The sequence below is a fragment of the Zalophus californianus genome, chromosome 12, assembly GCF_009762305.2.
Source record: "Zalophus californianus isolate mZalCal1 chromosome 12, mZalCal1.pri.v2, whole genome shotgun sequence".
Lineage (NCBI taxonomy): Eukaryota > Metazoa > Chordata > Mammalia > Carnivora > Otariidae > Zalophus > Zalophus californianus.
In genome coordinates, this window is record NC_045606.1 from 5105042 (window position 1) to 5118536 (window position 13495).

The 13495-nt window shown below is 50.8% G+C and overlaps 1 protein-coding gene across 5 annotated transcripts in view; it reads right to left on the reverse strand.

Moving 5' to 3' along the window:
* The window catches only part of COBL (cordon-bleu WH2 repeat protein), a 277937-nt gene extending 265535 nt beyond the window's left edge, over nucleotides 1-12402 (reverse strand). For all 5 annotated transcript variants that reach the window (XM_027573901.2, XM_027573897.2, XM_035723297.1 and 2 more), the window contains exon 1: nucleotides 12212-12402. In XM_027573901.2, coding sequence (XP_027429702.2) covers nucleotides 12212-12252 — 41 coding nt within the window. In that variant the 5' untranslated portion in view covers nucleotides 12253-12402. The remainder of the gene's footprint in view (nucleotides 1-12211) is intronic.
* Nucleotides 12403-13495: the final 1093 nt, after the last annotated feature.

Below are 13495 nucleotides of genomic sequence, written 5' to 3' on the forward strand. Positions count from 1 at the left end.
AATCCAGTGACGAGGTCAGCGTGCACGTGTGCCCTGATGTGAAGAGCAAGGGTGCGGTGGGGTGGGGGGGTGGGAGGTGGTGGGTGGCATCCCCGAGCCTCCTGCACTGAAGGAGCAACAGAAACAAAGGCAGGGTTAGCTTCTCCATCGTCATTACTTTGCTTTGGCAAATGGCGAGGCACTTCAAGAGGAGGTTTGTCAAAGCAACTGATACCGAGTGCCGATGTATATATACCACGTTAATGTGCTTGGGGTGGGGACTGACTAAGTTCCGAGGTCTTTCATATGACAGACACAGACAGGCTTATCAGCCAAAACTGAGGTTGTCTACCAATCTGACTTGGCCATGGAATGTGTCCGTGTCCTCTGAGGGGTCCTGTATGGACCAGCGTTCCTCTCCTGGATTTCCCCAATGGGTCCACAGACCTGCTCAGCTTTGTATCTGATACCCAAATGCAGGCTTTAAGGAAATCATGCTAAGATGTGATTCTGCTGTGCCTCACCCACCCGGCCGCTGGTGGGACACATGGTACAGACTCTGTCCAGCGCTGAACCCCAATGCTTATTTTAGACCCTCTTCAATGGGTGAAGGGTATCATGCAGTGACACTGGGCACAGCCTGGGTTCAGAGAGAACTCCTCCTCCAAAAGCCCCTCGCCGATCCAACAGTCAGAGACCAAATTCCAGTCGCAGGTTGTTGCAAGCACCTTCATCTTAGGAGAGCACCGAGGGACGCAGAGGTCATAGTGGCTCGTGGTAGACGGTGGCCTGAAGGCCTCCTCTTCCACCCACCATTCTTTCTTTTTTTAAGATTTATTTATTTATTTGAGAGAGAGAGAGGGAGAGAGCATGCACCTGTGTGAGATGGGGAAGGGCAGAGGGAGAGACTCTCCAGCAGACTCCTTGCTGAGTGTAGACTCTGCTGAGTGCAGAGCCTGATGTGGGGCTCGATCTCATGACCCATGAGATCACAACCTGAGCCAGGCTCCCCCAGGCTCCCCACCCACCATTCTTTACATCAACACCCTCACCACGGAAGTGACTAGAAAGCTGCAAACTGTCCTCAGGCGAGAGCCCCCAGCCCTGCAATGCTGGAGCCTCACGAGGAGCAAGCGGTGGTCTCTACTTCACTTTGACAACAGACCAAGGGACACGAGTGAAACCTGGTAGCTTTTATCCCCACTGATACGGCACTCATGCATGTATAGAATAAATGCAGACCCGTTTTAATGCCAGTGAATATGTAGCGTCATCGAAAGGCCACCCCATCAGAGTGAAACTGTTCTGGACGTGAAGCGTGAGCCCCCTCCCCCGTGTGCACGCGCACGTGTAACAGGGAAGCCCGTCCACTTGAAAGATGGTCATTCACTGCTTCCCACCCACCTTGATGGTTAAACCCCAACCCTGACATAAGAACACTGTATAATTTTAAACTCACAAAATGAGAGGTAAACATCAAGAAAACATTTCAGATGTGTAATTTTCCTCTGCGGTTGCCACCCAGATGCCTCAATTCATGAGCAATGTTTTCCACAGACCTACAGGCAAAGGGACAAAAGCTCTGTTTCTCTAGCTCCGCATATGTCATTTGTAACAGGCATCTGTAACTGACAGGCGTAGGGTACTGCACACAGGTTAAGTCAAACGTCATCAGGAGGGACCCATTATTTTCGTGAGAGAGATTCAAACTCTAAGTTTTAAAAATACAAGAAGAAAACAGACTGAGGAATGTTCGGCTTGCATCGGCCTCGGGTGAGCAGAGAACACGTGCAGGCAGGGCGTTCTGGACTCTTTCTTAGCCCCCAGTGGGACGCCAGGTAGGCGATCCATAAATTCTACTTGGTGGCATCACGGCCACCTCCAAGGTCCCCTGGTGTGATTACAGATGAGCACAAGCAACACCACATACGTGGAAAGAGTCGGCTCCAAAGGGCCACCCCAGGGGTCTCTGCTTCCTGCTAGCGCATCCCTGCCCGGGGTCAGCGACAGAGGACGTCACCCCCCAGAACTCCCTGTTCAAGGAGCCCATTCACCCACAGGTAGGAGCTGAAGGACTGCCCCGCTCACGAGTGAGTCTTACAGCCCAGACCAAGGCCTGGCTAACGTGGTCCACAAGAAAACACAGCTAGTGAAGGTGCGAGTTTGGGTCTGTGGAGCTCTGACTCCGAAGAAAGCTCATTTACTGTGCAAAGCAGAACCCCATGCGTTCGTTAAATTGTGAGCAAAAGATGCAGCGACCTGAGTCAACCTCCAGGATGAAAGGGGAGGCTCTGAAACTTTGGTGAATTCACAAGCTGGGATCTTCCTCCTGGGGAAGAACAGACGTCTGCATTTGACATACCACATTAATTCACAAACACACCACGGCTGGGCTGGGCCCTCTCCCACCACACCCCATGCAGCTCTGCCAAAAAAACAAAATTGCATCCAACAGTCTTAGGAGAAGTGCATCTAGAACCGCATTCAACCGTGACAGTCAAATGCATGACACCATGAGCCTCCTGCATGGGGAAGAAGCCAGGTGGGTGCAAGCCCACCGTCTCTTCAGGAAAACACGACTGAGAAAGGCAGGGCCTCAGACACAGCCCATCCGAGCCACCTGCCGCCGCACAGGGCCAAGCAGGGGCTTTGAGGAACATGACTTTGGAAACTGGTACAGGCTTCTACCTTGTGTGGTGGGATGACCGTGGGATGAGGAGACTCCAGAGTCATGTGACAACCGCATCCATAAACTGCACACGATCATTGCCACCAACTCCGGAGAGCCCAGGGGGTTCAAACCTCCCAGCGCCAGGCAGGCGAGGACCCTCCGGTCAGCTAGAAAGTAACCACTGTCACAGACATCAACATTGCTGAGATAAGGCAAGTCATTGTGCGGAACATTTCCATTTCTTCCTTTTAGAAAAATGCATAACCCAATAAGCATTCCAAAAATGTGAAACATTCTGGTAAGCTAAAAAAAAATATTGATGAATAATAAAGGAATCTCCCAATTGAGGTCTTTTTCAATTTAAATTAGCATAGTTTCCAAACTAGCTCTGTGACTGTTGAAAACGTGGCGCACTAATCTCATCTCGGACGTACTCTTCAGCTACGGGTTATGAGTTAAAATCAACCACACAGGTAAGTGGTAGAAGGGACTGATCCCTGGGGGCTGGATGAAAGAAATGCGCAGACCTCATGACCCTCAGGAATGCTTTTTTTTTTTTTTTAAGATTTCATTTATTCTGGAGACAGAGAGCACAAGCGGGGACAGAGAGCGAGGGAGAAGCAGACGCCCGCCTGAGCCCGGAGCCCGATGTGGGGCTCGATGCAGGACCCCAGGATCATGACCCCAGCCGAAGGCAGCTGCCCAACTGAATGAGCCACCCAGGTGCCCCCATCATGAACATTTTTTAAAGCAAGGTGGCTGGTAGGGCTCTGGGAGCCACCTGTAGTTCACTCTTCCCACAGGCTTTGTCAGGACACTGTTAGCCTTTAAGATGTAAGAAGTGGTTTCCACCCAGAGGAGGAGAGTTTCCAATCCTGCCTCAAACCAAGTGTCCATGATAATTACAGATAGTGAGAAGACAGGCGGGTGAGCAGGCAGGCAGGGAGATGTCTTGCTTCTGGCCACAGGGAGCCTGTCTCCTTCCAACATAATGGTTTGTTTACTGAACATCAGTGGATTGGGCTCGTAAGAGGACTCCAGACAACAAAACTCTATTTAAATCTCAAAAATTAGCCACATGAACAAAAGCATACACTCCTGCTGCATTATCACTCCCACCCGAGCTATTTTTATATTCAACGCTCAAAACATTAGGCTTGAAAAAACTGCCAGGATCTGATTTGGGAGTCTTCTGCTCTGCCAAGTGCTGCAAGTGATTTTAAACTTGACACTTGTCTCCACGTATATGCACATGCACACATACCCACACGCGCACATGCATACACACACCAACACACACCCACACTCACACAAATACACGTGTGCACGCACATACGCTCTCTCGGGCACGCACAGTGCGTGCTCCCAGCAAGTCTCTGAACCTGAGTCTGCTACTTAAGTATGAAACTATTCAAGCTCTTTACACACGACTGTGGAGTCAATACATCTGGTTTTTCCCTTCTATCCTCTGACTCCGAAGGCCACACGGGCTCTGCATCAAGTAGACCCAGGGCCCACAGCACAGAGCCCTGCACCATTTTCCGTGACTCATGCTCAGAGCAAACTAAGGACATGTTTTCTAGCAGAGGCCAAGGAACTGCCAGAGGCACTCATTCTGAGAAAGCCCGGGGTCTCCCAGGATCCTGGAGGAAGGAGGGGGAGCATGGCTGTGCACCCTGTCTGCCCACTTATGCCAGAGCTCCTCCCAGCCTGCCCCGGGAGTTGGAGGTAGGACCATGTCCACAGAGGCTGCTGGAAGCTCCCTGGTTCCTGTTATCTCATTCTCGTTCCCTCCTCCTCCTCCGAGACTTTAAACCACCAGGTGACTTGACCCTGGGCCAACGGCCAGGACGCAGACAAACCAGAACCCTCGTGCACTGTCTGCGGGGATATGAAATGGTGCAGCCACAGTGGACAACAGTGTGGTGCATCTTCAAAAATGAAGGAGAGAACTGCCATATGGTCCTGCCATCCCGCCTCTGGGCGTGTGCACAAAAGCAGCAAAAGCAGGGGCGGTTGCTTGCGTGCCCATGTTCCCAGCAGCATTGGTCACAATAGCCAACAGGTAGAAGCGAAAGAGTCTACCAGCATTTGAAGCGATGAACACGTAGGAAACACACATTATGGAGTACCACTCAGCCTTAAAAAGGAAGGACGTCCTGACACACACCATGACACGGATGGACCTTGAGGACACTGAGCGAGACAAGCCAGTCAAAAAATGACACGGGGATCCATACGAGGCCCCTAGAGGACTCACATTCACAGGCACAGAAAGTAGAAGGGTGGCAGCAGGTGGCTGGGGACAGGAGAATGGACAGTCAGGGCTTAATGGATACAGAGTTTCAGTTTGGGAAGAACGAGTGCTGGAGATGGATGCCTGGACATCAACGTGAATGTACGTAACACCACTGAACTGTACAAACAGTAAATGCTACCCTATGTAAAGTTTACCACAATAAAACAAAACAGAACAAAACAAAAAACAAAAACAGATCAGGTCAGCGGATAGGAGGGAAGGGAAATGTACAACGTTCGGGCCAGACCCTAAATAGGACCCCCTTTCGTTGTCGCTCCCGGGGCTGGGCTGCAGCAGGTGCGAGCAGAGCAACAAGTTAGAGAGAAGCAGGTCCCCAGTGACTGGCACCTCCTCTCAGGCTGTTCAGGCTGCTCTCACAAAATGCCAGCATCTGGGTGGCTTATAAACAACAAAAGTTTACTGCTCACAGTTCTGGAGGCTGGAAGTCCATGGTCAAGGTGTCAGCGAGGTCCAGTGAGGGTCCTCTTCTGGGCTGCAGACTCCTCACTGGGTGCTCAGACGGCTGAAGGGCCGCGGGAGCTCACGGGTCTCTTAGGAGGCACTGACCCCAATCATGAGGGCTCCACCTTCATGAGCTGAGCACCTCCCAAAGCCCCGCTCCCCAGTACCACCACCTTGGAGGTTAGGATTTCAACATATTAATTTTTTGGGGGGGGGGTGTTACACAACCTTCCAGATCAATACCAGCCCTGAAATACCAGTGAGGGAAAAAAATCATCCCCTCTTCCAGTCACTGTCACTGTGGGGTGTCTAATACTTTATGTTCCTCAGAATAAGACACCGAACACCTCCCGGGTCTACAAAGAACAGGTCTTCACAACTGGCAAACGGGTCGGAGCATGTCAGTCTGGAATATTTCAGTGACAACTGATCCGTCTGCTGTCATAAAGTCCGGCAGAAACAAGATTAAGCGGGAGTTTAAGAAAAAAAGTTGGACCCTTCCCTATGGGAAAAATAAAAAAAAGTTGTTTTTTTTCGAGGCGGGATTTAGGATTTCTGGGAACACGTCGAATCATATGACTTTGGGGCTCACGCGGGTCTTGAGGTCATCTTATCCAGCACCCTCCACCGACAGATGGGAAGCAGAACTCACGTACCTCGTCACAGGTGTGTGTCGCGTCCTGCGACACAGATTCATGACACAACACTCATAATGTCCCTGCCTCTGAGGAGCTCACAGTTCAGTGGGTTGGAGACCAGCAGATGGAAAACCCTAACCCCATGTAAGGGTTTCCAGAAGGGCGAGTGGACAGTGGCAGGAGAGACAGAGCCCCGAAGAGGGTCTGGAAGCCTTGGCTAGAGCCCCCAGCGGCAGCAGAAAGGATGAACAGGAATCATCTGGGCAAGGAGACAGGAAGCCCACTGGCCAGGAGGAGAGGGAAAGCAGGAGAAAGCAGGAAGGTTCAGGAGGGACAAAACAGAAGCTGGAGCTACTCAGTCCACTTAAGGCGCCACTGGCCACACGTGGCGCTTCACGTTTAAATTGATGAAAATTAAAGACGGTGAGAAATTCGGCCCTTCCTTTCAAATGCTGGGCGGCAGCTGTACTGGGCACAGACACACAACACTGTCGCCCTGGCATGGTTGTTAGACGGCGCCGGGCTGGGAAGCGGGCAGGAGCCACATCGGGACCCGCCCGCGGGCTCTGCTAAGAAGGGTACGCTGAATCTTGCAGGACCGATCCCAGGAGCCAAGTCTTCCTATTCCTGAGCCAATGTCCTCCCCACTGAGCCTGGCTGTCAGTCTTCGGTAGGAGAAAGTCAAACAGGATGACTGACCAAGCGGAGGCATTACGGATTAGGGCCGCCGGGCCATGACCCCGAACTCTGTGCCCAGTGAGGATACGAGCACATCCGCGTGTGTCCTCGGGAAAAAGGACAGCTTGTTGTCCCTAAGGAGCGTGTCCCTAAGACAATGGTTCCTCATCTGGGTTCCTGGGCCACAGAGTGAGAAGGAAGGGTGTGGGAGAGGAATTCATGACTCGGACTCCTGGTGTAGCAGGCTTATTTGGGGGGATGTGTATCACTTTTTTTTGAAAAGGGATAAGGACTTCAATGGTTTATCTAAACCAATCGTGTCTCGTAAAAATGCGTTGCTGGCTTTGGCGGAGGTGGTGAATGAATCTACAAAAGTGTTTGTGCAAAAGCATTTGTGGTCTGGGAATCTAATCAAATGCACCCAAATGAAATACATTTTAATGGTCTCTTGAAAAGCTTTTTCTTTTTTTTCCTTTTTTTTTTTTATTGAAAATGTTTTTGGCTGTGGAATTTATTCTAATTGGACATGACCTGTAGAAAATATGGTCTTGGCAAGCAACAGCTCACCACCTAATTAGGGAAACCAGATGGAAGCTTGTAAAAACCCCAGAGGCCACAAAGTATCTCCCAGCTGGGGAAGTGAGCTGTCTCCAGAGGGGCTTGCTCAGAAGCGTGGGGACGTTCCTGAGGCAGGCGGTAGAAAGGACAGAAATTGTTGGAGACCGTTGTCCTTTTGTCACACCAGAGTACACAGCAAAATGTAGTCTCAAATTAATACCATTATGTCTTGAAAACGAGTGCAATCGCTGGCTCTGTATAAAGCAAACGAAACCAAACAAAGTATACACGAGAAAAAAACTGTAATGCTGTCACAGGAAGAGACGGGTGCAAAATAAAGCCGTGTGGAAACATGAAGGGAAAGTGACATAAGTCAATGCTGCCACTCACTCGAGTGTTGAAAGCCAGCAAGTGGCCCTGAATGATAAACACTACCGTGACGCGGTAAAATGAGAAAGCGAAGGTATAAAGTGGGAGGAGCCAACATTTAAAATTTGCCTAAATAAATTAAAATCCTGTAACAGAAAAAAGGTATATCACGCATATATCAATAAAATAATTTGATATCAAACATATTTGGTAGAGAAAAAGTACAAAGATGAAGAGATATATAAAATCTGTTGTTAAAATACAAAGTAAGTGAAAAACCACATTCAGTAAAGTGAACTGACACATAAAAGCCACAGAACCCCTAATTAAATGTGGAGTGGACGGAGAGAGACCAAAAGGGCGTGGGGAAATGTTGCATAATAAATACACAAAGTCTCTACTATACGCTTTCACTTAGTTCAAGCCTAAATCACAACCAAGTGTTTCGATATGTGCAATCCACACATCCTAGATCTATACATGACTTTGGTATCAAATACTTCTGCTCACGGCTTAAACCTTCCGACCAATTATAAAATTGAGTTTAACAATTAATAACAAAGCACAGAAGTCCTAGAAACTGAAACTGCTTATTATGGTGTGTAGACGTAGCCTGTAATCACTGTTTCCTTAATTTTTATGGGAGCACTCGGGTGCACCCAAGTTAGGACTTCACTTCTCAGGTCCCAGCCACCGGAGTGCAGGCCTGCGTGTGTGCGGGGCTGTCACTTTTCCTGTGCCTATCCAGTGATCGCCGGCTCTGGCTGGCCAGGAAAAGGCCACGCAGAGAGCAGAGGAGATGCTCTGGGTCCAGGAGGCAGGAGAGGGGCAACATTATACAAATATCTGTGTTCCCACTTTAAATCATCACTTAGCTTCATCATCCTTATGCAGCCATGGAGGAAATAGTCAAAGTGCCCTAACGTCGTTTGATATTGTTGCAGAGGAGTGTTCAACTCCTCAAATATATTCAGAGAAATTACAAGTACAAAAGAATAAGATTCCTAAGCCTACTTCCCAGGTTATATCAAACAACACCTACCTTTTGCAGTCTTAAATGTATTGCTAACCAAAACTATAGCTCAGAAGTAATAACTTTTAAGTTAAACAGGAAAAGTTGAATGTAACAACACATAGTTAGATGTACTATCATTTTAAAGAATGCAAACATGTCAGCCAAAAGCCTAGAAAACTTAAAAAAAAAAAAAGGCTAGAAACCTAAACTTTATTCTTATTATGGTGTACACTTGTTAATATTTCAGCAACATTTGTACACTTGTCAGAGTTAAAATGGAAGATGTCATTGTGACGGCCCATGGTCATTGTCAAGATAGCAGCTCCTATAATATTTTGTTGGGTGGTGACAGGACAGGAGAAGCTCACATTATCCACTTCTATTAATTTCAAAAAATCATTTCTTGTTCTAACAACTTGATTGAAGCCATACAAATTGATGCAGAGAAATGAACATCAGCTATGTCTTCATGAAGCTCAGATTCTAACGAACTTGGACAAACGTCCCCTGATTTTTATATAAGGACAGCTCTTGAATGCAGCCACTGAGCAAATGCTCTGGCGGTTTTGACATTTTGTGTCACTGGAGACTATTCTATTCTACAGAAACTATGTGTTTCCTCCGTAGAAAAAAATTAACCAGTATCCTGCCAAACCCAAACACTCTGTCTCATTCATACAGAGTCCAGAGGGAAGTTTAACCCTGTGTTCCATTACCACCCACGACTGGCATGGGTGGCAAAAACACTCAAACAGAGAAACTAAAAGTAAACAGATAAACTCAAGGCTTATCTTACACGGACTTAAATATATTTAAAAACTTCACCCAAAGGAAATGTGTCTTCCCTTGCATTCCAGAATATTCTGTCAATTATTACACTGTAACTGAGCTCTAAAATTCCTTAGAAGTCACATCGAGTCGACTTGTCAGTTTCTGCCTCCTTCCTACAAGAATACTTTTCCCAGACAGTAGTTAGTCATAAATCCTTGCTTTAATGAAATCACTATTAAAAACATACAATTCCAATCCCACTAAAAAGGTATACTTGTGTACTCAATAAAGATAACTAATAATTACTTATGAATAATTTAGTGGGATATACAATCTATGTCCACTAACAGATTGTCCCTTCAGTGATCCTCAAGAAAGACCTCTGTAGACCTTGCTTTCTAATGTGAAATCTCCTTATTTCATTGTTCCCCCGGCCAGCCCGTTTCTACATAACACAAGATGGAATGCTAGAGTCAGTCAACAAGTTCATCACATCAGTTGTTTGCTATCATGTGGGAAAATGGTAGCTTGCTCCAAGTTTGATTTGATAGCCAAAACTTGCACTATCAGACAGAAAACAAATTTCCCCTGAGCACATGGCAAAGCACTGCCTTATTCTCCAAGCCACGGAGGAGCAGACCAGAGAAGAAATCAACAGAACTTGACCACCACGGATAATGTACCAAAGCCAGAAATTTCACGTCTGTTATCTATCCTCTCTGGTAGGCAAGCAATGCCCCTAAATTATATAAAATATTCCAAAAGCTCAAGACCATTTCTTTCCTCCAACTTTAATACACAATAGTTTTATTAATCATGCAATTCCTATCTAGAAAATATAAGCACATTGATATTTTCTTGATGTCTCTTGATGTAAAAAAACAAACGACAGGTGATAAAATAATTGGGAGTAATAAAAAGTAACATGTCTACACTTCTTGGACAAAGACATTCAAACAAGCAGATCGGAGGGACAGAAATAAATGTATGGATAGTAGCAATTGCATGGTTTTGTTATCATACCCACAGCAAAAGCCCTTAGTTCCCCCCAGGGGTGTGGGGGAGACTCAGATGTGAAGTCCAACCAGAGCTTGGAGAAGCAGTGTGAAGAACACGGCTGTGGATTCGCCTCTCGCTGGTCCAGCACCAGGGCTGGAGAGGGTGCCCAGGCTTTGGATTCACCATTTCACCCCCACAATCAGATTCCTTGCAAGGATTTTACAAATAGTCTCTGAATCCAGCTTTGCTGGCCTCTCAAATGCTCTCCCCTTCACATTTCCTTCATATTAGGTGATAGTGAGGAAAGGATTCAGTCTCCTTAAATTGGCTTATTAAACAGGCTCCCAAAGCGAGGGATCAAAAGGTAATTCCGAATACTGTCATTTTGGGATGCCCATTACCATAAAAAGGGGTTCCTCACATTTATTTTCTTTTTGGGAAATGTGTTTGTTCAATTGGAATTACATAACCACCACTAAGTGCATTGCAAAAAAAAAAAAAAAAGTTCTTTTTAACATTCCTCAGCTTCAGGATTATTTGATTTGCTAACCTGGCTCACTTTTTCCTGGCATCATAGAGATAGATAAAAAAAAAAAAAAAAAGCAAGTACGAAAACCTTAGGCGGACTTGGGCAACGCAGCGGCCCATGGGCACATGGGGAGAGTGAGTCAGTGCGACACAACTGCAAAGAAAAGAGATTAGTTGTCCCCAAAGCTGCCTCATTCAAGACCAGTTGCCGTAGCGGAAAGTGGGCCCACTCGATAAGCAGGTGCAGGTCCCACCCAAGCACTCATTCCATTTGCAAGACTCATAGCACACTTGCTCCAGGCCAGTGAGCTGGTTCTCGGGTCGCAGGGCTCCGCCGCAAGCGTCCGCAGAGGCTGCGCGCGACCCCGCGGCCTGCTTGGGCTGTGCGCGGTTCAGACTCCAGCTCAGGGTCCTGTTAAAGGGCAGGATAGCTCTTCTTCTACTGGGGAAGGTACTCTGCGAGTAAAACCAGAACATGGCGTGTGATCCCTACACACAAAGTGTGGGGATGGCCGCAGACAGCCGGACAGGTCTGGGCTCCAGCAGAACCGCGCGGGCAGGATGCACGCCTGGACTTTAGTTGGGAAGCTGGGGTCTCCACCTCCGGTCGGGTCCCAGCCCGTGCGCTGCAGACCGTACAGGGGAACGCCAGAGAAGAAAGCTGGGGAGGGGGAGAAGATGTCAGGGAAGCCCACAGGGCAGTGCCCTACACACAGCGCTCCTGTTACCGCCGGACCCAGGCGTCTGCGAGGTCCTGGAACCTGCTCCTCCTGCCCGCGGAAAGAGAGGACGGTGTCCGGCATACCGTGGCCGGGTGAGCGCTGACTACTGCAGCGCGGGCAGACGCCCAGCAAGTCAGTGGCGGGACTGGAGTCCGAGGTCGGGTCTCCCACCGCCCTCTCGGCCCCCGGGGCGATGACTCGGAGGTGTTTGAGAAAGGCTCGGACTCGGTGAGGGCTCCGCCCGCGGGGACCCCCAAAAGGGCGCGCGCACACAAACACACCCGCGCGGAATGTGCTTCGGCCTCGGCCTGACACTGTTACCTGGGCAACGACCCGGGCGCACAAAGTACACAACCCCCTTCCGCGGCCGGGCGCAGACCCGCGGGCCGGAGAGGGGGGCGCCCCGGCCCCGGGCTCTCCCCAGTGCCCGTGCCCCTGCCCCGAGTGAGCGCGGTGCGGGCGCGGGCGTCCCTTCCGAGCGGAGTCCCGGGCCGCACGCCGCCCGGCTGCCCCGCCACTTACCCGGTGGGGGGCTTGGCCGCCGAGGCGCGCGGCGCGTCCATGGAGCCGGCGGGCGGGGGGCGCGCGCGGTGCTCGGGCCCGGCCGAGTCAGGCGCTCGCTGCCGCCGCCGCCGCCCTCATTCACTTTCTCCGCGCTGACCCATCGTCCTCCCACGCGGGCCGGCGGAGGACAGCGGCGGGGCGAGCGGACGGAAGGGGGCTGGTACGGTCCCGGGCGGGCGGGGGCGCGGGCCGCGCGGGGAGGGGCTGGCGCGGCGCGGGGCGGGGGCGCGGGGAGCAAGGTGCGCCGCGCCCACCGGAGCGCCGCCCCCGCCCACCCTCCCGCCCGCGCCTCTGGAGCTGCCCGCCTGGCGCGCCGCGCGCGTCCCGGGACGGGGTTGGCGGCACCTGGGCCCCGGGGTGACACCCCGCCCGCCGCAGCGCCCCTCCCGGGCTTCTCCTGGGCTCCTCCACCCTGCGAGGGAGTGCGCCCCTGTCTGGGCGGCGTGGGGGATCCGGAGGCGCGGGCCGGGCCGGGGCGGGGAGGAGTTGCGAGAGGGGGAACCACCTGCTCTCGGCGAGGCCCTGGAAGGCTGGATGGGCGGACCGGCGGGGAAGGACTGAGATTGGAGAAGGAGAAGCGAGTGACCCGCGTCGCCGGCTCTGCTCTGGCACCCCACGGGACCTTCCTCTGTGGAACAGCAATCTAGGGCGGTGGGTCTCAAAGTGGGTCCCTGACCAGCAGCACCTGGGAACGTGTTAGAAATGCAGATTCGGGGCCCCTGCCAGGCCTGTGGGATCAGAAACAATAGGGGCTGGAGCAGGGCCCAGCAGTGCTTCCAGGAGTTCGCGTTGGGAGCATGCTCCGGTTTGCCAAGCTGGGTCTGCGGGGCGCTGTGGTTGTGGGGCCCCCGCGGGGGATTCCAGTGCAGGCAGCAGGCAAAAATGCCTGGCAGAGGCAGCCCACTCTGGGCCCAGGGCGAGTCAGCTCCAGGTCCCTGATCTACCCCAGCTTCACTCCCACGCTCCTCCTAACCCACACAAAGCAACAAAAGAGATTTGGATTAGTGTGGAAGTCTGACCTCCAAAACTGAAACTTTCACGTGATTCCAACCACTAGAGTAACAGGTGGAAAAGACGCAGCATAGGTGAGCCTGCAGAATGATGTGCGGTGGAGCCCTGCTCCATTCCTATCTTATGCTTGGATGAGGTATCCCCAGGCCTGCCTGAGCCTTGCTCCCCCTGGGCCTCTGCTTTCTCGTTAACAAAGGGAGACCAGTCTAGAGAATGCAGTCTTTGCCATGA